General features: G+C 52.4%; 11 protein-coding genes across 11 annotated transcripts; 4 read left to right on the top strand and 7 right to left on the bottom strand.

Annotated features, from left to right (window-relative positions):
* Positions 1-216: 216 nt before the first annotated feature.
* HMPREF1120_03240 (uncharacterized protein) lies at positions 217-825 on the bottom strand (the record flags this gene model as incomplete). Its single annotated transcript, XM_009157299.1, has 1 exon — positions 217-825. The coding sequence occupies one exon, from the start codon at positions 823-825 to the stop codon at positions 217-219; it is 609 nt and encodes a 202-aa protein (XP_009155547.1).
* Positions 826-1,098: 273 nt separating this feature from the next.
* Positions 1,099-3,174, top strand: HMPREF1120_03241 (monooxygenase). Its single transcript, XM_009157300.1, has 5 exons — positions 1,099-1,460; positions 1,517-1,554; positions 1,607-1,903; positions 1,964-2,549; positions 2,609-3,174. Exons 1-5 carry the CDS (start codon positions 1,424-1,426, stop codon positions 2,863-2,865), a joined length of 1,215 nt encoding a protein of 404 aa, XP_009155548.1. The 5' UTR covers positions 1,099-1,423; the 3' UTR covers positions 2,866-3,174.
* On the bottom strand, positions 3,170-6,246 carry HMPREF1120_03242 (beta-glucosidase). Its single transcript, XM_009157301.1, has one exon. The coding sequence runs from the start codon at positions 5,735-5,737 to the stop codon at positions 3,356-3,358; it is 2,382 nt and encodes a 793-aa protein (XP_009155549.1). The 5' UTR covers positions 5,738-6,246; the 3' UTR covers positions 3,170-3,355.
* Positions 6,247-6,364: 118 nt separating this feature from the next.
* On the bottom strand, positions 6,365-8,518 carry HMPREF1120_03243 (uncharacterized protein). Its single transcript, XM_009157302.1, has one exon. The coding sequence runs from the start codon at positions 8,405-8,407 to the stop codon at positions 6,695-6,697; it is 1,713 nt and encodes a 570-aa protein (XP_009155550.1). The 5' UTR covers positions 8,408-8,518; the 3' UTR covers positions 6,365-6,694.
* Positions 8,519-8,717: 199 nt separating this feature from the next.
* HMPREF1120_03244 (MFS transporter, SP family, general alpha glucoside:H+ symporter) lies at positions 8,718-10,932 on the top strand. The gene is made up of 4 exons (XM_009157303.1): positions 8,718-9,065; positions 9,124-9,187; positions 9,237-10,368; positions 10,425-10,932. Exons 1-4 carry the CDS (start codon positions 8,765-8,767, stop codon positions 10,590-10,592), a joined length of 1,665 nt encoding a protein of 554 aa, XP_009155551.1. The 5' UTR covers positions 8,718-8,764; the 3' UTR covers positions 10,593-10,932.
* A 605-nt stretch (positions 10,933-11,537) lies between these two features.
* HMPREF1120_03245 (uncharacterized protein) lies at positions 11,538-13,158 on the bottom strand (the record flags this gene model as incomplete). The annotated part of the gene is made up of 2 exons (XM_009157304.1): positions 11,538-12,678; positions 12,743-13,158. The coding sequence occupies 2 exons, from the start codon at positions 13,156-13,158 to the stop codon at positions 11,538-11,540; spliced, it is 1,557 nt and encodes a 518-aa protein (XP_009155552.1).
* Positions 13,159-14,114: 956 nt separating this feature from the next.
* On the top strand, positions 14,115-16,071 carry HMPREF1120_03246 (uncharacterized protein). Its single transcript, XM_009157305.1, has 3 exons — positions 14,115-14,453; positions 14,530-14,659; positions 14,711-16,071. Exons 2-3 carry the CDS (start codon positions 14,587-14,589, stop codon positions 15,925-15,927), a joined length of 1,290 nt encoding a protein of 429 aa, XP_009155553.1. The 5' UTR covers positions 14,115-14,453; positions 14,530-14,586; the 3' UTR covers positions 15,928-16,071.
* A 17-nt stretch (positions 16,072-16,088) lies between these two features.
* On the bottom strand, positions 16,089-18,120 carry HMPREF1120_03247 (hexokinase; the record flags this gene model as incomplete). Its single annotated transcript, XM_009157306.1, has 5 exons — positions 16,089-17,030; positions 17,137-17,553; positions 17,625-17,650; positions 17,807-17,929; positions 18,030-18,120. The coding sequence occupies 5 exons, from the start codon at positions 18,118-18,120 to the stop codon at positions 16,089-16,091; spliced, it is 1,599 nt and encodes a 532-aa protein (XP_009155554.1).
* A 976-nt stretch (positions 18,121-19,096) lies between these two features.
* On the bottom strand, positions 19,097-20,146 carry HMPREF1120_03248 (uncharacterized protein; the record flags this gene model as incomplete). The annotated part of the gene is made up of 1 exon (XM_009157307.1): positions 19,097-20,146. One exon carries the CDS (start codon positions 20,144-20,146, stop codon positions 19,097-19,099), a length of 1,050 nt encoding a protein of 349 aa, XP_009155555.1.
* Positions 20,147-20,430: 284 nt separating this feature from the next.
* On the bottom strand, positions 20,431-23,256 carry HMPREF1120_03249 (adenosylmethionine decarboxylase). The gene is made up of 3 exons (XM_009157308.1): positions 22,861-23,256; positions 22,256-22,809; positions 20,431-22,206 (listed from the first exon to the last, which is right to left on the bottom strand). Exons 2-3 carry the CDS (start codon positions 22,374-22,376, stop codon positions 20,804-20,806), a joined length of 1,524 nt encoding a protein of 507 aa, XP_009155556.1. The 5' UTR covers positions 22,377-22,809; positions 22,861-23,256; the 3' UTR covers positions 20,431-20,803.
* Positions 23,257-24,294: 1,038 nt separating this feature from the next.
* HMPREF1120_03250 (methionyl-tRNA synthetase) lies at positions 24,295-25,269 on the top strand (the record flags this gene model as incomplete). Its single annotated transcript, XM_009157309.1, has 1 exon — positions 24,295-25,269. One exon carries the CDS (start codon positions 24,295-24,297, stop codon positions 25,267-25,269), a length of 975 nt encoding a protein of 324 aa, XP_009155557.1.
* Between the last annotated feature and the right edge of the window lie 710 nt (positions 25,270-25,979).

Raw genomic sequence — 25,979 nt, forward strand, 5'->3', positions numbered from 1 at the left:
TGTGGTGGGGGCATTGATCCAGGTACGGCCTTGGAGTTGCGGAGAAAACAAGGTATATTTAGAACAGCCGGCCCACTGGCAATTCCGGCCATCACTCCCCGAAGACATACCAGTGGCAGAGCTCTTCAAGTTCAGATGGCTTGAGCTAGAGATAATGCATCTTTATTCCTTCAGGTCGCCTATCTTATCCTGAGCCACTCTAACAGCTTTGGGATATCAATCCAGCTGCGTCCTTTCCGTAAAAAAGAAATTCAAGTCCATCGGCGCGACCCTGAACCTCTTCGCGTTCTCAATCGTGTTCCCAATCGCCTCCATCGCCTCCTCAATCGACTGCCACCCCGAGAAGTTGACTCTGACCATGTCCTCATGTTCATCTTTAGGAACATTCCAAGCGGAGATGGCCCCAAATCGTGCTCCGCCTAGAGACTGAGTAGCTCGCGCAAAGTCCTGGTCGAATGCAGTTCTGTGCGTGTCCTTGGGGAGTGTCTCCTTGACAATCGCGAGTACCGGCGCATGGAGCGGCAGCCGTGTCTGATCCACATCCATGTAATGCATCCAATCGATACCCATTTGGTCCTTGATCAAGTGGATGAGCTTTTCCTGCCCGGGCGACCCATTGAACCCATGCTGGTGCTGGTCCTTGGTTTCCCATCCGCCGACCACAAAGATGGTCGACGGATCATCAATCTGCGTGTAGAATAGCGTCGGGAGCTTGCTGTAATCTTCAATCACCTTCTTGACCTCTTTCATGTTCTCTTTGAGCGCAGGGTCGGTCGCGGTGAGGCCGTTTTTCAGGCTGATGTGGGCCAACTCGATGATCGCCATGTTGGCTAGGTGGAACTACTATGTTGACCTGTCGAAGGCATTCGGGGATATGTAACAAAATATAATCAGAGGGTTGGACCTGTGTCGGTATCGGTATCCTGACTCAGCAACGAGAATAGGTCAACTTCTGCTAGTAGTAGCTGAATGGCGTGGGGTTTGTTACTCAGCTGCTACTGATGTTCGTGGGTGGGTTACTAGTAAAGCTGGAAGAGCGATTAGTTATTGGTCAGCGGATTCGTGGTGAGCCCAATCTCCAGCCCCGCGTTCTAGTTCCGCGTCCCTGCGCACTGCAGTGCTCAAGCGAGGAGACGAGGATTCGAGGCCGAAAGCTTGAACGACACCATCAGGAAGAGAAGATGCAACGCCGCGTCGGAAGTGGCATGGCTGAGGCAAGCGCCCTCATTGAGAGCCTAGGCCAGCAAATACTTCCTTTCAGCCCTGCTTACTTTGCTTCACTTTCGCGATGATTACCCCCAGACTTCTGGACTACTAGTAACTCCCTGAAACAGGGTCGCTCTCGCTGGCCTCGTGTTACGTCTCGCGCAGATTTTGAGCAGATTTCAAGCTCATCGTTAACTATCTCCACTAACAGCCCAGTATGACCCAACCATTAAGGGTTATTGTGATAGGCGCAGGTAAACGGTCCCCACGTATTGATCCACTGCAGAGCCTTGTTGACCCGGCTTCGCAGGGCTGTCCGGACTCGCCATCGCCCAGGGCTTGAAAAAGGCTAGCATCTATTAAACAACCCCGGCCAACGGTCGACACTGACCTGCAACAGAACGGAATCGAATATGTGGTCGTCGACAAGGAGACCTCTCCACGGGACCGTAACTGGGGAGTGACCATCGCTTGGAGCCACCCTTTCCTCGCCCAGCTTCTACCAGAGGAGCTTTTCAGCAGACTTACAGAATGTCAGCCTGATCCGCACCTGGATTCAAAAGAAGCTGGATTCGAGAGCGTCATCATCCGTGATGGCCAAACGGGTGCCACGATGGTCCAGCCACCGTTTCCCGGAGTCAGGAGGTTGAATCTCCAGAAGACGAGAAAGCTGTGGTCCCAGAACGTCAATGTGAAAGTAGGTACCCAGACCGGCCGTGAGACAGACGACATCAGGGATACTAAACCATCTTCCTAGTTTGGCAAATCAATCTCGGAAATCGAAATTACCGATCAATGCGTGGTGGCTCACTTCCCTGATGGTACGGCGGAGACTGGGACGGTTCTTGTGGGTGCAGACGGAGGTGGCTCCTGGGTACGACGGTGGATGTTAGGAGATGACGCTGCACCTACCATACTGCCGTACACATTCTTGAACTTTCCGGTCCGATATACAGCGGAGCAAGCTCTGAAGATGGACAAGATGATGCATCCCATCGTCGATGTTGGCGTGCATCCCAAGTCCATGTACGTGGGCATCTTTCTACTTGACAAGCCCGTCATCGACAAGCCAGAAACATGGGTCTTCTATCTCCTTGCTACATGGCCGAAAGAAAAGCAAGAGCAACAACCACAGCAGCCTTGTCAGTGTGGAAACATGGTGGATGAACTTCGCCACAGAATGGACGGGTGGGCGGATCCCTACAAGTCCGCAGTGGAATGGATTCCCAAAGACGTTCAAGCAAAGGTGGCGCCGTTCAAGATTTGGGCTCCAAAGAACAACTGGGACAATCGTGGCGGCCGCATCACTCTGGCAGGGGATGCCGCACACAGCATGACCTTTCGTAAGTTGAACCATTTCGTTTCTTTGTCGAGGTTAGCTCATCTAACAGACTCTATCTAGATCGAGGTCAAGGAGCCAACAACGCGATCCGGGACTGCGAGAGATTTGTATCCGCCATGGTCAAGGTTAAAGCAGGAGCATTGACCTTGGCAGAAGCCGTGGCCGAATATGACCAGGATGTCATCACTCGAGGCAGACAGGAGGTCGAGGTGTCCAGGGCCCAAACCGATGCATTCCATGACTATGCCGCCTTTCTCGAGAGTCCTATCATGAAATATGGCATCAGACCTATCAGTGAGGACACCAACAGGGGGTGAGACGAAGCATGCATGGATACGCTTTAATGTTTTACAGCTGCTTCGGCATACATAGTCATGATGGTTTCTCCTAATGTTAAATAAGGCGATGTAATTGAGAAGCATTTTATCGACTCCCTGACGAAGGATGATGAGACCATGTCCAGGTGGACAGTGTTCGCGGCGCAATAGTTCTATGTCGAGTTCATCGCTAGATCTTATGGTTGTGTAGGTTAGGACATGGTTCAAATTCGTCAACTGGACATCCGACAGCTTGAACCTGCGAACGGAAGAGATGCACAAACAACTAGTGAACTGAGCGATGCCCGGCCAAAACAAGTGTATGAAGTTTTCCATCTATTTATTGCCTAGCAAGATATATCGTCTATGGAGACTGCAACAACTCGGTGCTGTCCCATCATCGTCGGTGTCAATGAGACTTCTGGATACCTAGTTAGTAAGTTATGCTCTTTACCAATGGCCACCAACACAGCAGCGCATTCCGTTCCGTTCACAGATGCGGCCCATTACGAGAACCATAATGGGTCTGCAAGTAGCAAGTATCTCTGAGAGCCATTGGATCGCCAGCAAAAGAAGCCAGCTCGATCTCCACCTTATCACAGCGTAATCGGTATTGGCCGTCGCGCCACTGCTGGAGTGGTCTGATTGACGCGATGACCTCAATATCCTTGGATTCAGCGATATCCAAATCGACATGATTGAACCCCAGAAGCAGTCGTTTGGGGAAATCAGCGATATTTGGACATGGACATCCATAGACTTGTGCGATGTATCGTCCAGGATAGGCATCTGTGTTTTTGACAGTTGCGTAGACGGTGAGTGTGTCTGCGTCTCTGTGTGTTTCTGTATCTGTACCGTTGGCGTTGGCGTCGGCGTCGGCGTCAATGTCATTGCGATTGGACTTTAGTCTGGCCAAGTCGAAACGCAAGTTGTCGACCTGGAAAGTCGTATAAGACAAGCCAAATCCAAGCGGATACGCGGCCTCAACACCAAGCTTATCCAATAACGCCTGACCGAACCAGCGATCATACTTGATCTTTTCCGCGTCGATATCAAAATGAGGCAAATGGGATTCATGCGTCGGAATTGAAAACGGCAGTCTTCCACTGGGCGGGATTTTACCCGTCAAAACGTCCATGAGCCCATGACCGCCTTCGCAGCCGGCATACCAACTCAGCATTAAGGCGGGGACTTTATTCTTCCACTCTTGGTCCAAGATGACGGCGCCGCCGCAGACCACAGACACGATTGTGCGTGGATTGGCTTGTGACACGGCATGGATGGTTTCGACGTCTTGGGGTCGGAGACGGAGACTCTGGCGATCACCGCCGGCGCCGGCTTTCCATGCGTCGTCAGACTTGGATTTGTTGATGTCTTTTTCTCTCGGCGCTGCATTTTCCAAAAAGTGGAGAACCTCGATCTCTTCTTTTGTTGTTGCTGGGGGAAACGTTGCGCGCAGAGCTGGGTCTTTCATTAGTGTTGGAGCGGCGTATTCGCCTTCGTCTTTGTCCGTGTATCCGACTATACAGAGGACGAGGTCGGCATCGGCAATGGAGGCTGCTTTGCTTGCTGCCCCTGGGGAGTTTATATCTGTGTCTTCGACGAGAATGATTTCTGCATGGGAAAAGGCAGATTTGACGCCCTCGTAGATTGTGACCACGTGTGGAGACCAGACGTGGGAGGAACCCCTGTCGCCTGTGTTTGGGATGTTTGCGAGTCGGCCGACCAGGGCAATCTTGGTGATTTTGGTTGGGTCGATTGGTAACAAAGGCTTCCCATCCACTGGCTCGTTCTTCAAGAGAACTGCAGACCGGGCAGCCACATATCTAGCCAGAGTTCGATGTTCTTCCGAGAAAACCACATCCATATCCGGCTTGTTTTTGTCCAATGTCTCGTGGAACTGAAGCTGCTTGCGTAAGATCCTAGTACATATCCTGTTCACTTGGTCCCATTCCAGATCACCAGATCCCAAAGCACGCGGCAGATGCAGATGTCGCTGCTGCTTGAACGGCGTTTCAATATCCAAGCCCGCCTTGACGGAGGCAACTGCATCCCTCAACCCCCAGATGAAATCTGAAATCACAAACCCATCGAACCCCCATGTATTGCGCAAAATGTCAGTGAGAAGGTGTTTGTTCTGGCCCGCCCATTCGCCATTGACTGAATTGTACGAAGACATAACACTCGCCACGCCGCCTTCGACCACTCGCCGAAAGTGCGGCAAGTAGACTTCATGGAGGACATCCTCATCGACCTCGACGTCGACTTTGAACCGCGCGTTTTCCATCGAATTCAATGCAAAATGCTTGACGCAGGCCATTATATGTCGCTGCACTCCGCGAGTCAAAGCCAACCCGAATTCGCCCAAAAGTATCGGATCTTCTCCGTATACTTCCTGACTCCGGCCCCAGGCTGGATGGCGTGGCAGATTGATACAGACTCCGGAGTAAAAGGTCGCCCCTTGCGCTTTGGCTTCAAGCCCGATGGCATGTCCTACCCGTTCTTCGAGTGAAGTGTCCCAAGTCGCTCCTCGCGCCATCGTTACCGGGAACGCCGTCGACGCGCCCATAACCACACCGCGCGGCCCGTCTGTGAAATGAATCCCTGGTATCCCGAGGCGAGGAATCGCTCCAAAGATGTAGGGAACTCGGTTGAATCGGTCATAAAACAAATTTCGGAACCCTGTCCAGAAGTCTTCGTCTCCGTCTAACAGGGACAGACGCTCGGAATCCGTCATCTCAGAAACAAGCCGGTCCACGACCTGAGCAATTGGCTGGCCGCTCCGGATTTCTTGAACGGCATCTTGATATGTGAATGTTGGGCTGGGGCTGGGAGAAGGGACGGCGTCCTGGTTTGAATTGTTTTCGCCCATGGTGGTAGTTGCCTCGTTCACCTGTGGTCGAAATTGGAAAATATGCAAAATGAAAGTAAAACATGATGACAAGAACACGCCCGTGGACGTGTGCTTTGACTTGCACTTTTTACAAAGCCGTCCTTGATGGATGGTGTTCGCTTCTCTCGAAAGAGACAACAGTTCGGAAGCCGATCGGTACCCACCTGATACTAGACCTGGACTCGCCCCGACACTCCCCTATTACCCGGGTACTGATAGAAGCACGACCACGAGTGGGGATGGTAAAGCTCGGCACCGCATGGCTCGGGTACGTTTCCATTAATGGCCCTCTTCCACTCGGTTGAGTTAGTTTGTGGACACGAGCTGCTGGTAGGGACAGTAAAGCACGGGTATCTCGCCTTCGAACGGCTGGGTACCTGGGCTACGGTTTGTTCAGCGCACTATCGAAATTTGGATGTCAAAACTAAAAAACGTCACCTGTCGCTCACTTAGGCCGAAACCTTGCAATTCCCTCCTTAGTCTTTAGACCACCTTAGAATCCCATTTGAGAGAAAGTCTCTCCAAGAAAGCCATCGAGAGCAGACCATCTGACAGCATGGTTACACACTGGCATAACTAGATTCCACACCAAGCAAGTGCCAAGAGAGGTCAGGGAAGCAACCCTCCTTCCATAGCACACATTCCGACGGAGGGCATGCATGGAGAAGTGGGAATTATGAGTTCCGTAGCTACATCTCTGAATACTAGTATCTGGTCAGAGACAAATTACTAATGTATCATCCAGATGTCGAACTGGTGCCATGTCGATTTGACCGTTTTACGCTGTCGATTCACGCTTTGCGAAGAGCCACGACTGGTAAGGCCAAGTGGCTTTTCAACCTTCGAAGTACATCCCGGTAATCCCCTTTCTCGCTTGATGGCTTCGCTTCGCGCAGTTAGAAAATGAAGAACTCCGAGGATCCAGAAGCCCCTCTTCTACAGCTCGGAATAGAGAGCTTCTAACCGCTCAACAACTTCACGCAAACCATGCACGTATGGTTGCCAGAAGCGAAGCATTTCGAGGGTGGCTTCCACGGCTCCACGCCAGTCGGATTCGCTTGGTAACAGTGTCTTGGAGAACGGTTGTCGTGCGGCAGCCAGCAAGATAGCGGTGCTTCGAGCACAGGATCGTATCATGACCCATGTTCCATGATGTCTGTGGTAGAATTGGATTCGGTGTATTTCCAGCTTGTGCAAATGACAAGAGAGACCTTTGGCTGCCCAATTCCGCACCCTGGGCGATTCTGTTTCCATGTTGTCATGAAGGATTGCATATATAAATGGCCAGGATATCTTATCTTGAATATATGCAACGCGTGCCCTCAAGATGAGTCTGAGCATGTCGCCATCATATTCATCGGCCTGCTGCTGCAGAGAGACCTTGGGAGCCAAAGAGTTCTGCCACTCACGAGCTTGTTGCATCAGGCTGTTGGCAATTTCGGTCAGACCATCAAGCCCGCCACGGCCACCGCCTTCAGCTGCGAATCTTGCAATTTCCTCCTCCACATGGCTTTCGAGGCGCCAGGCAGAGATTTCTGACAAATAGAAATACCAGGTATGCAGGCTCTCGCCTTCGCAGTCTGCTGGCAGACTGGGGAATTGTCGCGGATGATCATGCGCGAGGCCGGAACCTCTAGGGTCGGCCGATGACCAGAGCTCCCGATACAACTCTCGCTCAGATTTCCATGCCGACCAATATACGCTCTCGGCGGCTACCGTGTCAGTAGCATCACACGACATGGTCTTCTCAAACGTGCGGCACATGGTAAGGGCCTGTAGAAACATGCGCCAAGCATCGAATGGCCGCAGTGAAGACATCAGAAATACTCCGGCCAGGAAAAGACACTGCGCCTGCATGATACCGGCTGTCATGAGCACGGGGCCCAATCGCTGCTGTGCAGCGAGGAAGAGAGCCGTAGCTTGCTCCTGGTCGTATTGTTTTTCAGACTGAGCCGGGGTTGGCAATGGGCGGCCTAGAGCGCCATTGGCCCAGACCAGCAACATTAAGCACGATTCCGTGTCCCAGCCTATCATCCCTCGGTCGTGGATCAGCTGGGCCAACGCCCGGGTCTTCTTCTCGTCTAGAATCGGGTTTCGACTGTGGACATGCAAGAAGAATCGATCGACTAGTCCGGATTGTGCCACAGTGTCGAGTATGTTGCCAGCTGCAGGGTCAATCCCTTCAGTTGGACCCCACGGGACGCACGATGGGGAACTGGCGAACCGAGCACTAGCATTTGGCGAGACTGAAAGCCGGTCCTCCTGTAAGGCCGGCCATTTCAATATTTGATCCACATTCTGGTAAGGGAGGTGATGTAGGTAACTGCTCGCGAAGGGTTGTTGACAGAACAAGTGTGTGCGAGCTGGAACATCGGCAAAGGCAGTGAATCGTCTTTCCAGTCTGTCCAGTCGCTCGATGATCGCGACACTAGCAGGATCAAAAGCAGACAGTGCTGGCGGGTCCGACACGCATTCGGCCCCTATGCTTTCGCAAAAGGAACAGGTCGGCTTTTTCTGGTCGCATTTGGTACGTCGAGCGCGACAGACTTGACACGCTATGACAGCCCGTTTGCGGGCATATGCTGAACTCCCTCTGCTGGTTGGAGCGGTCCTTTTGGACGTCGTCCTCGAGGTCGCAACTTCCTCCATAGTGGGTGATATGATCCGCCACGGTAGGGTAGCTAACTGATCAAGTCGTGGGGAAACGAGAAAGTAAAGGGAAGGGGAGTGTCGGGAAGACTGTAGTCGGGCTGATTGGGGGCTTTTCACGTTTTCAGGGTGTTTGTCCACCGAGCTGCCAGCGCTCCACTGTTCAAGTCGTCTGGTTCATGTGATTGGTAGAGCCTCATGACAGAAGTGCTGTTCCCGACACTCCCCGTCGAAAGCCTTGGTTGTGGACGGTCCGAGGCCCGCTAAAGGAAAAGGTCCCCACTCCTCCGTCCCCAGACCCCAGTCCCCAGACGCTTCCCCAGGAATAGAGCTGCTGGCCGGAGGCTGTATATATGCATGGAACATCCTGTACTACGACCATGGAGATACTTGCATCAACGGCTTCTTACACTTTGCATTTTATCAAGTACAACAAGTCCAACACAAATGGCTCGTCCCGAAGCTGCCTTGAGCGGATCTCAGAAAGTCGATACACAGCCGGTAACCGAGGTCGCAATGGACAGCGAAAAATATGCCACAGGAGAACAGATCGAGGCTCTGGTGCAGGAGGAACACACCTTGACCTTTCGCGACGTTTGCAGCCAATATCCAAAGATCGTCTGGTGGTCCTTTTTCTGGTGCATGTCTGCCGTGGCTTGTAGGTTGATGTTGATTGCCTTGCACATGATTCATCACCAGCTCACTCGTTTGACCAGGGGGCTTCGAGATGTCGGTCAACAACGCAATCATTGGCGTTCCTGCCTTCCGCACCTACTTCGGGTGAGCATTGTATCATTTCTTCTCTCGAACAGACCCTGACCGTTGCCAGCAATACGTACAATGGTGAAGCAGTCATTCCGGCCGAGTGGGTCAGCGCTTTCGGGGTTTGCAGCTACTGCGGCCTCTTCTTCGGCGGATTCATCTGCAGTGCCATTTCAGACAGGTTTGGTCGACGACCAGGATTGGCCATCGGGGTCCTCGTCGCCACCGGTGGAATCTTTGGAGAGATATTCAGCACAACTCGCCCCGCTTTTCTTGTCAGCAAGCTCATCCTAGGAGTGGGAGTGGGCTTCTATCTGACTTTGGGGCCTGTCACTTGCTCCGAATTCGCGCCCACCGTGCTCAGAGGTCTCTCGACGGCAGGAATCAACCTCGGCATTGGGATTGGCGGACTGCTTTCCAACGCGGTGACGAGGGGGTTTGGCACTCGTCCTGATCGGTGGGCATACAAGGCTCCTTTTGCAATCCAACTTTTCTTTTCCCTCATGTTGCTTGTCGGCGTGGCCTTTTCTCCCGAGTCGCCGTGGTTCTTGATGCGCGTCGGACGAGTTGACCAAGCACGCAAGACGTTGATATCACTCTACAAGTCCGAGACGGAGGCCGATGAAAGGATTGCGGACATGGCGGCCACCATCCAGATGGAATCCCAAATGGAACAGCCCAGCTACCTCTCGGCTTTCAAAGGCACGGACCGCATCCGCACGTTGATCTCGATGGGCGTATTCTTCGCCCAGCAAGCCGTTGGGGTCATCTTCGTTCTCAGCTATGCGACTTACTTCTTCCAACTGGCCGGTATGAAGGCGGCGGATGCATTGAACCTCGGCGTGGGGATCAGTGCTTGCGGTGTTGTGGGCAACGTTGTAGCCTGGTTCATACTCAACCGAATCGGTCGGCGCCTTCTTTTCGTCGGCGGCGTCGCTGGTTGCACGGTCATCTTGTTGCTGGTCGGAATCCTGGACGTTGTTCCCACGCAGGATGCCAAATGGGCACAGGGAGCCATGTGCGTCATCTATGCCTTTGTCTACTTTTTGACGCTTGGGGCAATCGCCTTCGTCCTGCTGGGAGAAGTGTCCTCTCTCGCGCTTCGAGCAAGAACCACGGCTCCTGCAACCGCGACTCAAGCTGCCCTTGGCATTGCTTTGCAAGTTGCGATCCCGTATATGGTGAATCCTGATGCTGGCGTAAGTTTCTCTCCAAGGACCTATGCTGAACGCTGTGGGCTGACATGTGCAACCAGAACTTGAAGGGGAAAGTTGGATTCGTCTTTGGCGGAACATCTCTCATTGCAACCATCCTCTCCATTTGGTACATTCCCGAGTTGAAGGGCCGAACCTACGGTGAGATTGATACCATGTTTATCAACCGTGTCCCGCCAAGGCACATGGGTTCCCACATATTGAACTAGGTATATATCACAAACATCACTGGATGGAGAGTTGTAGATGCCCTGTGGCATGAAATGCAAGAACTTGATGTCAAGCGAGCGACTTGGAGATCATAACAAGGAGGTCATGATGTTGTAGAAACTACCATAGTGTGTGAGAGTTGTAGAATTGTGAAGAGGATGCAATATCTCAGAAAGATGTAGCTCCGCAGGCAGGGAGCGAGACAGATTGCCAATTAACCAGTGGTAGACAAACCGCTAGAGCGAAAGGGATGTGTGACTGTGGCTCACGAACCTGCCCTTATCCACCTTTATGGCGTTAACTGCCTAGGTAGTAATATCACCTTTTAGAGTTGGCCAAAAATTCGAACTTGAGTCTTGAGTCGGCCAACTGTGGCTAAAGTATAGATAGTAATCACAAGATTACATCGGAATTCTATAAAAGTGTGACTGACTTTCTGTTCGTTGGAAGAATATGTCCTTTTCCGTTCTATTCTTTTGGTATAACTATGACTGTGGATATGTAGGCGATTGAATGTAGGCGATTGAATGTAGGCGATTGATGCCAGTACTCCTTTTCCACCGACCGCGGCGCTCAGTATCCAGCAACAATAGACATGACCTGTACGCCTGCCCAGCTGGTAGAACGATACGAAATAATAGATAAGTACAGACCCCTCTCACACTGTATGTCCTGGCAATCTGCACATCATCATTGGCACCGACGACAATGTGCCCCGTCCAGCGCAACGGACCTATTCACCATTTTTGAACCCCCCGAGGCAAAAAGTAGTAGAAAGGCCTTAAGATACAGCCATGGATAGCGGAGGAGAAGAAAAAACAGCCTCGTCTGTGAAGCATGTACAGCTTGAATCTGGCTATTCGAATATCCATAATGAACATGCGCGTCGGATCAAGAAAGAGCTGAGGTCATTCGGAGCAATGAGCAAAGAGATCCGGGGTAAATTAAGCGGTTTGCTTAATTCCGTGCCTCGTTTGTCCTTCAATCTCGATGAAGACAGTGTCCGAGTCTGTGGCCCCCAGGGAGCTGCCTTCTTTCCCTGCTCCGCAATCTTCAAACAGTTGGCCGATTGCAATTTCAGTCTTGGTGGTGGACAGGGGCTGCACAGGGGTTCTGCCTTCGTTATCCTCCTCTCCACTGGAGCGGAATGATCCTGTGCGTGCTCCTTGTGTTGCTGTTGCAGCCTGGGTAAGGTCCGGCGTTGGTTGTCTGGGCGAGGTTGTTGGCGACGACGTTGGATTCGAGGCCGGAGTGAAATCCAGCCGCGCATTGAGAGCTGGATCACTATGTTCTGGCGTGGCAAGTATGGGCTCTCTTGACAGCAAAGAGGTGAGACGCTGGTCGTGGCTCTGGGAAATGTCAAGGCCAAGTCCGTCGACACTACCTGAAGGAGATGGCAGACTCGGACTAGCCCACCTCGACTCATAGTGCTCGGCCAGCTTGCTGGCGGCCTGACCAATTTGATGCTTACCCTCTGCGGAAGCGATCCATTCCTCGGTGAGCTTGCGCATTCTTGCCATGCTGGTCGGATCACTTGCATCTAGAGGAAACTTATGCACCCCTTTCGCCCCCTCGAGGCGGACGTAGTCGATCGCGTCCCCCAGGGCCCTGATGAGACCGTCGTCCTTGTCTGAGCGTGTTGTATTGTGAACAAGCACCTTGAACAGACCAATTCGGGATCTGACAATTGCTCGAAACCCTCGACGAGGCCGCTTGACTGCTGTCTTGGATTGCGGACCGGTGTCTGCTTCCTTCTCCGATCTTTGACCTGTTCCAATGCTGACGAAACGGTAGCGTTCAGAAACAACCCCTCTGGCTTTGGGTTCTAAGTTTCGAGCGGCCTCGTCGCTATAATGGTTATATGTTGAATAGGTGGGGTTGTTGTACCCAACACCTCCATCGATGTATGAACCCTGGGCCGCTTCTATCCAGCAATCCCCGAAATAGGTGGGTGCGGCGGTGGTAGCGTGAGCGGCCTCCCAAATCAGGGCTTCCAAACCCGATTCGCATGTGTGACTGCAGAGGAATGTGGGCTCATTCATTGGCTCCCGAGTCTTAGGATGTAGGCGGCAGGTGATAACTGTGCTGCACGACATTAGCGGACGTTCAAAGGCGAATAAGCGGCAAATTTAGCCAGAGTGATGCGTACCATGGGATCTTGCGAACGTCGGGCTCGCAGCGCATGGAGGCATCTCCTTTATCGGCATACATCTCCGCCAGTTCTTTGACACATTGCCGTAGCGGCTTGCTGCTATATTTGTCGCCGAGCAGGTTCTTGGTGAGATACCCGGCCCATTTCCGCTTGCTAAAGATCCTTTGTGCCAGGGAGTCGTACTGTTTGATGCATTCCTCGACACTCATGCCGAACCGGCCCAACATGATGGCAATGAGGCCTCCAGTGCTTGTGCCACAGATCGCATCGAATATGTCCCGTGGTACCAGAGTCTTCCCTGAAATGCCCAGAATAATGTTGAGTTGATGCATGATTGCCTGTAGGATGAGAAGGGAAGTTAATCCTCTCGTGCCTCCACCGTCAAACGCCAAAACGTTTGTTCTGGCAGCCATATTGAACTTAAGGAGATATTCTCGAAGGATAAAGGCTTCCAAAGCCCCAGCTTGGGCCTCCTATGCCAGAGTTTGGCTGGATGGAGCGGCCCGGGTCCCGGAAAGCTTCGTTGACGAGGATGTAAGTATATGGTGTCCTGTACCTGGAGGGTCTGTAGCCTCGGATAAGGAATCGTGTAAGCCCCAGAAGGGACAATAAATGCTAGCTCGTAGTGAGTACGCCCGACGTACCTGAGAGATATTTCTTATCGAGATGAAGGCAGAAAGAATGCGGGCCAGGCATGATTTATCAAGGCTTTCTCTGGTTGTGGGATAGCAAGGGTGGGTAGACCGGGGTATCAAGCACGAGGGCTTGTGACAAGCCTCTTGAGGCTGTCGAGGGCAACATGGTGCAGAGGATGTGTGCAGAACATTGCATTAGGCTGGATTTCAGGCAATCTGGAAGTCGACCAGATTCTGCCCTCCAGCACCCCAATAACAATGAAAAGAGGTAGAATTTGACCATGCATGCACAATGTGCAACTCGAATGCAAGAAAGGCTTAGTAACTGCAGGTCTGAGCGCAGAAGGCATGTCTCATGTCGAGGTACCGCCTCACTGGTAGAGTAGATAGCCTGGACAAATTGAGTAGAGATGCATTGACCGGTAGAGATTGTCCAACCCTCTGAGGACCTCAGGTACGGCAGGAGGCCTCAAAGAATGTTAATCTGCAGCTGCTGGCTGGTGGCTGCAGGGCGTCCGAGTCCGGGCGCGTCCAAAGTGACGGGCAGGGATTGCGCAAAGGTGCTGCCATCACGAAAGGAACTTGAAGGGGACAAGAGACAATAGATTCATGCAGCTCTCTGCAGTGTGGGTGGCGGGTAGACACTGCCCTCGGCACCCGCTGTTCGGTCAGGCTGAGGCTGTGAAGAAGGCGGCACGCCCACACAGCCTGTCCTTTTTCTGCGTGATGTTGGTGCCAACCCCTGCCTGTTTGCACTGCCTCCACTGCCTTCTTCCCGTCAAGTGCAACCTGGCTCGTTGCGGCTGAGATGGATCATGAATTTGACCAATATCTCTGTTCGGTGGAGGTTGCCTCACAACTCCCGCCCTCAACGTCGGGCAACCCCTGCAACCAGCTGTACCAATCACAAACCGGACTTGGACCAGAAACAATGTGAGCCTTGACCGGTCACCACAGTTATCGAAGTCCTTTCGTGTAACCCAGCTCGACGTTATACGAACGGAACGAGAGGGGCGATGTCCCGGCAGTGACGAGGTTGACTGACACATTCTCCAGCTTCAAATATAGCACACGTAAGTTCGTCGTTTTCCATGGGTTTAATACTGGATGTAAGGAAAGCAGAATTTGATCCTGGCATTCCAACTGCAGTCCGGACATAGCAAGACCTAAGAGATTCAAAACCGTGACTGAATATCGGTCCTCTCCATGTATACGAGCAATGATGCGGAACAGGCCCACAGCCCAGGCAATAAGAGGCCTCTTCGCATCCTCACTTTCAGTATGTCCCCTTCGTCTGTGGTTCGCTAGAGCGACTGACTTTGGACAATAGACAGTGTGGGAATCACTGGATTGTCTATGCTTATGATTCTGGATGAGCTCATGAACGCGATTGCTGCAAATCCATCAAACATCACCAAACGGAAGCCTCTTCCTTGCGAGGTATTCGACATCATTGGCGGCATCGGTGTAGGCGGCTGGATTGCCATCTTGTTGGGCAGACTACATCTGGACGTCCCGACGTGTATTCTCGCCTACGTGGAGATCATCCACGCTGTCGAGGCTCGGTCTCGCTTCGAAAAAAGCAAGTTACGATTGCATAATGCCAATTTTGACCAGACACGTCTCATCCGCAAAGTCAGCCAGATCGTGGACCGGTACTCCAGAGGTAGCGGCGACAAAATGCTGTACCAGGACAAAGAGTGGCCGAGATGCCAATTCGCCTTCGCCGCGGCTGCCGTCAAAGGATCCACTGACAATCGGAAATACCAGATTTTCCGCACATATCCAATGCAGAACTTGAGTGCGAGTCCGACAGGAATCACTGAAGGGCGGATTGAGGGAGGCCCTGACCCAGCCGAATGCCCTATTGCCCAGGCCTTCGCGGCCACTGCGGCATCCAAATATCTCTTCAATTCCTTTTCCCTGGATCGTTCGTCCACCAAACTTTTCGACGCCGATAGCCTGGATCCACACGCTATAACCCTGTTGGCAATGGAAGAGATGACCCGTTTCACTTCCGATCCTCCTCCAATCCAGTTGGCGTTCAATATCGAATCTGGTGTTTCTACACGCCGTGATCTCCGCTCACTTGCCGGGTTACCGAGGATCTTTTCTTTCGGTAGCCCGTTGGAGAGACATGGCGCCTTCCTTCGGGAACATATCGAAAACTCAAAACAGCCGGAATCGCAAGAGAAGAAGTTGGAATTTGTCGAAGTCCTCGACATACCTCAGCGTGAAAGTCCAGGTGGTCCCAAACGGCGTGAAAGAATTCCGAATGACAAGCTGACAAGAAAGGCCATCTGTCGGGAGAAGAAGTACCGAGAGGATATTAATGAGGCGCTGAAGAAATACCACAAGAGGTATCATTCTCACTGTCCCGAGCTCCTGCCGAAGTATATCGCGCTGGGGCCGGAAGTTGCGCCGAAGAATACTGTGCTCAACGACGTGGCGGCCGCCAATACTACCTACGCGGAAACGCATGCTTATATCTGCAAGCTGCGGCCGAAGATGGATGACAACCTTGCCATTTCGGACTGTACTTGGTGATAGCCTGGTCATATGCAGTAGGACAGGACAGATAAGAGTAACTCGCTCATGGCTTTTCGAACTTGATTTTCTAAAACTTCAATAGCATGTCTCGTTAGATTGACCGCGTCGATGGAGATTCTTCCGGGAATAGGGTTTTAATTTTCGAGCGTCGTATTCAGTCAGTATGCGTTATTGTGGCTCTTGAGAGTCAGTGCGGCGATGACTGCTGCACCGATACCCGAACCGTCCTCGGCGCTTGTCAGGGTCACTCTGCCCTGCTCGATTTCCAGGATTTCGGCAACAGCCTTCTCCCACCTGCTTTTGAAGTGAGGATGCTTGATGGCAACAGAACCGTCGGCGGCCACATGCCCCTTGTCAATGCCCAGACGCTGGCAGATGGCGGAAACGCCGCACGCACAAAGCCGAGCACCACGCATGGCGATCAGTTGGGCAATACGACGGAAGAACAGGAGTTCTTCCCGCGAAGGTGAGATAGGCTTCTTGGACTGGGCATGGTGTAGATGCGCCTCGAACCGTTTCCTAGACTCCACAAGGTCCGGAGATTCGTCATTCTCAACGAGGGCCAGAAACTCGGTGTCAAGGGCATACGGCTCGTCTAGACCTTTTCGGTCTCCTTCCGCGTCTGATCTTGTTAGTGCACCCCCGCCACTGGCTGTCTTATCCTGTAAAACAACACCCCGGTCTCTCAGATCGACAAGAACCAATCGGAATATCTCGCCGAGATATAGTCCTGCGGACATCTTCTCGAAGGTCTGTTCGCCAGGTCGGGGCGACTCTTCGTCGATGATTTCATCGTATTTGGTGCGAGGGAGGACCGAGTGTGAGTTGTCAAAGGCGCCGTATTCGCAATTGATGGCCATCGTCCCTTCGTCGTCAGCATCGTTGGTCTGGGAATCCTGATTCGAGCTTGGTTTCGATTTCATGGTGCTCGACTGGCTGTATCGAGCTAGTTTTGGGATGTCCTTGCGCTTCTCCATGTAAGCAGCATTGCATCCAGTACCGAAGATGGCTCCGACGATGGTTTCGGGATCATTGTACGCGGAAGCGATTAATGCTCCGGTGGTGTCGTTGACCAGAGCGACAAGTTTAATTGGGAGGTTCTGTTTAGTATGGTCAGCGCCTGATCGCGATAATATTTTCGACGCCACCAAAGAAGGTGTGTCCGATCATAGGCAATTCGATAACGCAAAAGGGCAGACAACTTACCCTTTTTTGTATAGCTTTCGTCAGCAACTCCGCGACATCCTTTCCTTCCACATCCTTGACATCCCACCCTTTGGTCCAAGTCTGGAGTATACCGTGATCGATCCTTTCCTGCGTAGCAGGGTAGCTGAACGTAAATCCTAATGGCAAGGGCGAGTCTTTGCTCCATTTCTGTGCCTGTTCCGGATTGTTGTCGAGGAACTCCTGCAATGATGTTGCCATAGTATCGAAAAGCTCATCCGCAGATCCTGTCTTGATGGACTCGGGTAGCTTGTACTTTTCTTGCACAAGGTCTGGTTCACCTCGTTTTCCAAGTGTGATGAGGCAGACGCGCAGGTTTGTTCCGCCCAAGTCAAGCGTGAGAAATGTGCCTTTCTCTTCGCCCGTGGGCCACGATGTCACCCAGGTAAGATTCATCGGCTGTGAGCATTGTTAGCAGGCCCAAGAATTTCACCATCCGAGGATGGAGGACAAGGAAGTATAATCCTTACAATATTTTGGAAATCCTTTTCAAGCCCTTGAGCCACGCATAGTCAGTATCTTCAACGGATGTACCGGAGGGATTGGCTCAGACAACCGGCATGGCAATGTCAATACAGGTCTCTCCAGAGCATGAAGCCTCTCTTGCTCGTTGCCTGCACTCCTCGCCTCTGATGCCGCACGCTTCACTTACCTTGCTGCAGCTCCTCGCCGAACCGCTTCGTAACCTTCTTTAACATGGCTGTATCGACCGTAAACAGCTTTTCCATCCGGGCAAGTTCCTGCTGCAATTCGGATGGGAGTTCTTCCCCAACTGCTGGCGAGTAATATGTGGTCAGCTGCTTGGCCTAAGTCGGTCGGCTAGCCCAGATTAATGGAAGCCAGCACGAGAGAATGCCAACGGGCGAGAGACTCACCAGGCTCGACCTCGTAGTTTTCTTGGTAGTAATCACCATTTTGCCGCGTAGTTTGAGAGGACGCCATCTTGTGACAGCGGTAAATGCTCATGCAAAGCAAACCTCCCACAATCAGAAACAAAAAAGCAGACAATTGTGGTCAAGCCCAATGCAAATGCTCAGGTCTACTGTCAGGATGAAAATTCGAGATGGCCAAGGAACTTGAACCCTACCTGGTAGCTGTTCCTCGCCTTATGTTCTTCTTCACCCACGGGGCGCTGGTGATGTACCTTTGTTGACGGTGGATGACGATCGAGCCTTGATTGGCTGCGAGATTCTTCGGCCGCCTTCCAGCCGCCCACTCACGTCGCCCGGATCATTATGACGTCAAACTTCCTTGGATTTCAAGTCCGGCTTACGAGGCTGAATTGGTGGAAATTTCTACCGGTGCCGGCACTGGCATCGGGTGAAAGGTTGAGGCAAACTCCATCATAGGACGGATCAACGCCAGGGATGGCGTTGACGGCTTCGTAGATCAGGGATTTACAGTTGAGACCGACAGCGTGAAGGCGAGGCCACGAATATTGTTGGTCCCATCATAGGCAGTTGGAGAGAAGAAACGACATACCAAGACGAGGGAGTCTGGGCACGTACGTACACCGTAGTATGGCTCAGCCTTGTGCCGCCAGCCTCGTCATGTTGGTGTAAAGATTAGCTAAGCGACGGGTGGCGAGCCAGCCCCTGCGTCTTGTACAGCAGACCATAGAATTAGGTATCCCATTTCACTGTCCAAAGACAGCAAATGTCGTAAGAATAAAATGGCATAATGGATATGGCGTCCACCGATCAAGCGCCAAAGAATCGTATCATTGGTGTAAGAAAGATGTCCACCGAACAATAGCCAGAGCCTGGTAGTCAGGAGCGTTCAGTGTCATGTAATCTGGCAACCTGAGGCACAAGGCCGATCTCCAGACTGGACAGAGGCCCGCGCAATCGTGCCAACCGTATGATAAGATGACTGCCGTACGGGCAGTCGTTATTGTTGGGGTGCGTTCTCAGAGCCTAGTTCCTCGACTCGCGTCCTCTGATCACCTAAGAAGTCGTCTACCAGAAGCACCGTCGCCCACACGCCATGCTGCCGACCCCTGAACACCTAGCAGTCCGTGACTCAAGCCTTCAAAGCCGACGCCGCCGCCTTCACCGTCAGCCTTGTATCTTCTGAGAGCTTCCCGTAGATGATCTGGCAACAACCCACCCCGGTGTGGGTTGGGGATGTAGTCTTTGATTTCCCGCTTCAGCCTCTCAATGTCCCTGGCAATCAAACGAGCCTGCAAATCCGTGTTGTCGCCTTGCTTCTGTTTTTCTTCGAGGCGCTCGAGTTCCTTTTGACGCCGCCGCCTGTCTTCCTCCCGGGTGACATCGTAAGCTTTAGCCCATTCAACTTGCACCTCACGGGCCCTTTCCACGATCTCGCCCACAAAATATTTGCCATAGATCCTGATCGCCTGCAGCGGAGCCGAGGTGACCGACTGCGACACGATAGAATTGACGAGTCGCTTCACCGTGCTGTTATTCAACGATAGGGCTCGCCACTGGTTGTATCGGGAATATTGGTCCGGGTCCAGCTGGTCCGCTAGCCGATCCCGACGTTGTTCTTGTCTCAGCTCTTCTTCCTCGGCCTGCCGCCTTTCCTGCTCATCCATATTCTCGAGCATACCATCAATGTCGCCCTCATCATCCTCCTCGACCTCTGCTGCCCCCGATCTTGCGCTAACCACCGACTTTGTGCCGCGGCCGGCGTTTCTTCCCCCTCCATCAGCCTGGCTGCCCGTGTCTGTAGGAGCTTGCAGCGATGAACGAACATCCTCGTCGTTTAGTTGCGCCGACTTTCTAGGTCTACCCCTACCCCGGCCGGTGACCTTGCTGCTCACACCTGATACTAGGCTTCCAGTCTCGGAACGCGCACTTGTGGCCGCCGATCCGCGTCCGCTAAGGTCTTGCGCAGGAAACGAGGTTTGTCGCAGAGGATGTAGTTTGGGTTTTTTGGACGCCCCTTGTGTCAATCCTGGAGTGCCCATAGATGCCCTCTTTTTGGAGGGGAGGCTCGCTGGAAAGGGTGCTGGAGGAGAGGTCGCCATGGCTTCAGGCTACTTCAAGTGAGCCAGACCAGGGATGAACAGATGCTTGCGAGAATGATGAGTCCACGGCGCATTAACAGGTCAAAAGATCTCGGGCGGACCAAGGAGGTGGGCTATTTGAGAAGATGAAAATGACAGGTGAAGGCGGAGTGAACGTAGGCAGTAGATGTGATGATTGCGCGCTTCTCGTTGTCGTCGTCGATCCGCGATATGCCTCGCCTAACCTTCCATTTAAGAAATGTTCCTCCGTATGTCCCCAGCCTGATCATTATATCAGCGATTTCGTGCCGCAGGCGCTTGGAATGATAACCTCTGCCTTGATAGTGCTGTAAGGGCTTTGGTAGTAGATACTGCTACACAACTAGTCAAAGCGTCGCGACCTGGAACTATGTCTATACGATTTTTTTGGCACGTCAAGAACCAAAGTGACCCGGCTGAAACCACATATAGTACTGGTTAGCATACCTTACTATTGAGCCCAAAGGAGAGAACGGCTGCTCCATTGCAGCACCAAAGCCAATACTGTAAATAGTAGTAGAAGACATTTCAACCCATCCTTGCAATCTGTGTCGTACCCTCGTCGCCCACTTTGAAGACATTCTCGCTCCAGTCTACCAAGCCGTAAACCTTCGGGCAGTCTGGTGCAGTTATAGGTGTTCAAAGTCCTCTCTCCCCAATGCGTGGTGCACCACCCTTCCAGTCCAATCGTTCATAGTGGCGGAAAACCAAATCGTAGCCATCGAGATCATGAACGATACGGTCAACACGACGGTATCCCTTGATAGCGTCCATCTTGGTTGCGCGACGGGCAGCCTTCCGCTCCAACATCTTGATCTGAGCCAGTTCCTCATCATCCGCATAGGCTCGTTCCTCGTGGTTGCTCTTGGCTTCGAAGAGAGTCACGCTGAAGCGGCCTGGCTTGAAGATGTCCACAACATGCTGGATGACGTCCGCGGTCTCGCGCCCAGTTTGACTTGCAGGAACGTTCGTTTCGAAAGATGCGTAGGAGCAGATCGGTTCGGGGGTAACGTGAACCGTAAAGTAGTGAGTTCCCTTTTCGCCGTGAGGTGCAGGGATCACACCGTTTGCCGAGAAACCGCACGGGGTGAACAGATAAGCATCGATACGTGCGTCCGGATAGTGGCTTTTCGGATAGACCTCAGATAGCCCGCAGGAGTCCGATACAACAGTACCAAGTGCGTGGCCCTCAGTGGTCAGTTCCGCTGGATAGGGTTCTTCCTTCACCGAGATATCGCTTCCGTCCGAGGACACGTTACTGAAAACATCCACATGATCGTCTTGCCCTCTTTGAGACCCTCTCCACTGATCCTCTGCGACCGCACTCGCGTGGTCGAGGTAGAATTGCTTGGCATTCTCCTCGTCCAGATCAGTCATGAGGATCTCTAGAGTCTCATCATCACCTTCACAAGATTTCGAGACAGAACCAACCATTTCTTGGCAAGGCAAAGTCAGTATCTTGGTCTCTGTCCCCGCACCAGGACTATCCATGCTTTGGGGGGTTGCAGGTGGCGTCAACATGGTGTATGGTTCGGTCAGATACAGGTACCAATGCTCGCCGTTCATCTTGCCGATCATGTACGCACTTCCCCCCAGAAATAGCTTGTCCAGCGTGTGGACCTCATCACGCCAACTGCGGTGTGGGCCACGTTGACGGTCAGGGAACAAGTAGTTCTTGCGACTGTAGAAGACACGGTAGGGGGCAGCTGCAACAGCAATGCCGCCGGCCGGAGGTGCCGTAGAGCGGGGAAAGCCACCGAAAAGAGTAGCAATTTCAAGAATCCGTGGGAGGCCACAAAGCAAAGTGGTGGTGCCGCATGTCTTCAAGATAAGCTTGTGCGGGAAAACAAACATGCTCGACTCGGAGAGGAGGTAGGCATCCACATCTTCGGACTCGACAATGGACAATACTTTGCAGTTGACCAGGTCAAGCATTGACTTCCACACGTCGGCAGGAACGGCTTTGAGCCCGGTCGGCTCCGAGCAGCCATGAAGGGCATGAGGCGACGGACTGAACCATACTTCTAGCAGTTTTTCGGGACCTAGGCAATGTCAGCGATGGCACATAAGACGGAGAAAAAGGGGGCGGACCTTCGAAAGCATTGCTAGAGTCGAGGTCCAGCGCTACTTCACGATTGATAGTCAAAGATGGCGTTTGACTAAAGCTTGAAGGTGAAGCAGTGTAATTCTTGGGGATCCCAATATGTACCATATCCTTGTCGAAGTGGTGGACAAAGTCCTGCCTGCAAGAATTGACGAGTGGGCAGTGTGTTGATGGAGGCACTGGATCTTGACGATTCAGTGAAGCACTATCTGCCGCCCAGACGAACAATGCGGTGTCCGCCTGAGAAGAGAAGGCCCACTATCTGCGGGAAGCTGGGAGGCTGGCTGTTGCCAGCAGCAATGTTTGGATGAAGTGAGGTTCCCTTGTCGAAGGGTCGTTAGGGAGGCCGGGTGGAGGAGAGGAGGAAAAAGATTTCCTGCACGAACGGAATTGTGGGCAGTATTTGTCCTGCTCTTGTGGTCTGTTTGCGATACCTGTTAGAGTATCGTTATGATGTTGTGCCAGCAAGGGAGGCGTTGAAAACAACAATCGATGACAAAATTTGACGACTTGATCCGCAAGTAGCTGGTGTTATCTGGGCCTGGGTGTCGGTCAGCAACAGGATGTCATGAGGAAGCGCGCCAGGACTCACTTTGCTGGCTTGGACAGGAAACGTAGCAAATCTTTACGGCTCATAGAGTAGCTGCTAGTATCTGCTCGGAATTAGAAGTGGCCGTTACAGCCTGGGTCACAGATGAATGGCAAAACGGGTGAGGTTCGCCAGCACTGCGACAGATAGTGGAGGATTGCCTGCTGGAGGTAAAGATGCCTCTAGCGGAAGCTCGACAGCGCTCGACGGCTTGACTGCAGGCCAAACGTCTAGTTCGACGGACGATGTTCGAGTGCAGTTGCTCTGATATGAAATTCAAAGTGAGGCAACTTGAGTTTGGGCAAAAAGAGAAAGCTGCGGTTATCAGTTGCGGTAAGTTTTTGTGTGACAGCCTACACTGCAGAGGATGGATTTTTTGGGTACGGTACTAAAGTGAGCACCCGCCACAATCAAGACCCAACAGCCAAACAGCCAACGAGCGCGCCGTTGGATGGCACAGATCGGCGATTCGGGTCCATGACGCAGCTAACAGCGAAATGTTCAAGTTCTACTGGCGCAGCCCTACTACTAGTAGTACGGATATGCCACGGAACACGATAATTATATCTGGGGAACAATTTACAATGATGGTGAGCCCAATGTTCCTTGTTTCGTAAAGTTTCTCAAGAATTTCAAGCTCGAGAAAAGGCATGAAACCAGAAATTGAAGGACGCAGCATACCGAGTCACCCTCAGTACCTCAAGGTACCTACACTCGTTGCTGCACTTCCACAGAAGGCCTCAATAAGGAGAGAAGCACGTGCTACAACCAAGAGTCTTTAAAGCGCTATGCAGAAGGGCCAAGGCCGCTATTAGGGCTTTTGTCTCTTCATTCACGCCTGGAACCTGGCAGCCTACATGCATACCCGGTACCTGGTAGATTTCGACGACTTTAATACTCTCTGCACCGTCAGAGCGATAGCGAATAAATTCATGATGGCTTAAGGGACAATGCACCCACAACAAAACACCTGCCGTCACGCCTACAGTTGGCCGCAGACAATGGCAGACTGCGTATCCTCTCCCATGGCAACCAATCAATACAAATTGTAGATCAGGTACACGAATAGCTGCCAGTGAGCCTGAGGTACTGCAAACGTTGTACAAACAATTATTACTGGTACAGAGGTAGCAAGTTCAAGTTGGGCACCACCACCCCGCGTCAAAACTCGTGACCGGAAAAATTCCTCCAGGGCGTGGCGACGAGGCTGCATCAGGCTGCCGATGTGCCCGGGCTCATATTAATAAGCATTCTCTGCCTTTCATTATTGTCGACGCCATCGTGCCCCATCCGCCGCCGCGGCCATTCCCGCAGTTGCTTATCAATGATTATTTTTGGGCTTCAATTTATTATTCCAGTTCTGTTGCTCATCACGTCCCCCCGGCTCCGAGTGAGCGCTGACCTTCTACTCAATTTCTGGCCCTTTCAGCTACGGTCATGGGCCTCGAGAATGTCAAGCACGTCGTTCTTGTTCTCTCCGGCAAGGGCGGCGTCGGAAAATCGAGCGTCACGCTTCAACTTGCCCTCTCGCTCACGCAGCAAGGACACAATGTCGGAATCCTCGACATCGACCTCACCGGACCCAGCATCCCCCGCCTCCTAAATTTAGAGGATAAAAAAGTTACGCAAGCCCCTGGAGGATGGTTACCGGTGAGGGTGCACGATACAAGAGATGAAGAAGACAATACTTCGAATGGCCATCTGGAACTTACGTCCACCGCATCATCGAAACGAGGCTCCCTACACGCTCTGTCTCTTGCGTTCCTTCTTCCTTCACGCTCCTCGGCCGTGATCTGGCGTGGGCCTAAAAAGACTGCCATGATTAGACAGTTTGTCTCTGACGTTTTGTGGCCACCGAATACAGACTATTTGCTCGTTGACACGCCTCCGGGCACCAGCGATGAACATATCGCAATCGTGGAGGAATTGCATAAACTCGCTGCGAACGCAGGATCCGTTGCGCTTGACGGTGATACAAAGCCCAAGCTATCAGGTGCGGTTGTGGTCACCACTCCGCAAGCCATTTCTACTGCCGACGTCCGCAAAGAGTTGAACTTCTGTGTGAAAACACAAATCCGTGTTCTAGGGGTCATTGAAAACATGGCTGGGTATATGTGTCCATGTTGTGGTGAAATCAGTAATGTCTTCAGCAAGGGAGGCGGTGAGCTTATGGCGCGAGAGGCCAACGTTCCTTTCCTGGGCTCTGTTCCTATTGATACGAGCTTCGGCGCCCTGGTGGAGGGTGTGAATGTTGAGAATGGCACTGGCAACGGAGCTGAGCAATCGAACGGAGAAATCACTGAGAAGTCTCACGAACTTGTCGAGCGATATCGTCAGTGTGGCTTGTGCCTTATCTTTGCGAAGTTTGCGGCAACCATCGACCAGGAAGTTCGAAACGGAGACAACTCATGAAGCTTACCGGCACCTCCACTCTTCCTTCCACCCTCCTGGGACATTGCCCTTGGAGGCAGCTTATCTTCAGGGAGCCTTGCACAGTGTCTGCCGGCGTCATCCCAGGAAACTGCTGCTGCGATAAAGTCCAGTACTCCCGCGCTCGTGCAAGCCGTTGTCGGGTCGCGTCTTGTTGCGCTGAGCTTCATCTGGCGACTGTATCAGCGTGTTACTCCTCAGAATCGAGGCCCACCACGTGCGGTTGGCGATATTCTTGAAGCCCGCGATATGTCGTTTTCATGGCTGCATATCATAACTGTGCACGGCCTACTTCAAGTAAGACACGGGTGGGCTTCGTGGCATACCGGGGTATTTTCGGTGATTGGTTGTGTGAGGGCGATGTGGACAGTGCAACTTATGAGCCTTGACCACCTCGTAAAACGACGTTCTTCAAGCCGGCCGCTTCTCACGGTCTACGCTGGAATTGTTTGGTGTCCACCTCCACATCACATTCTCCAACACTCGATGCCGAAACCTGATCTCATGCAAGGCGGAGGCTGCCTTGACTGCTTCCTCGGCCTCAATTAGAACCACGACCATAAGCGATACTATCATGCTTTCGCCCGGCGAGGCTGCCTTTAACCGCCTTTCAGTCTAGGTATGCTTGAGTCGACTCAACAACTTCACCGCTGTCAACTGTCGCGCGTCAAGCTGCGGTACCACAACACAAG

The sequence above is a fragment of the Exophiala dermatitidis genome, assembly GCF_000230625.1.
Source record: "Exophiala dermatitidis NIH/UT8656 unplaced genomic scaffold supercont1.3, whole genome shotgun sequence".
NCBI classification, from domain to species: domain Eukaryota; kingdom Fungi; phylum Ascomycota; class Eurotiomycetes; order Chaetothyriales; family Herpotrichiellaceae; genus Exophiala; species Exophiala dermatitidis.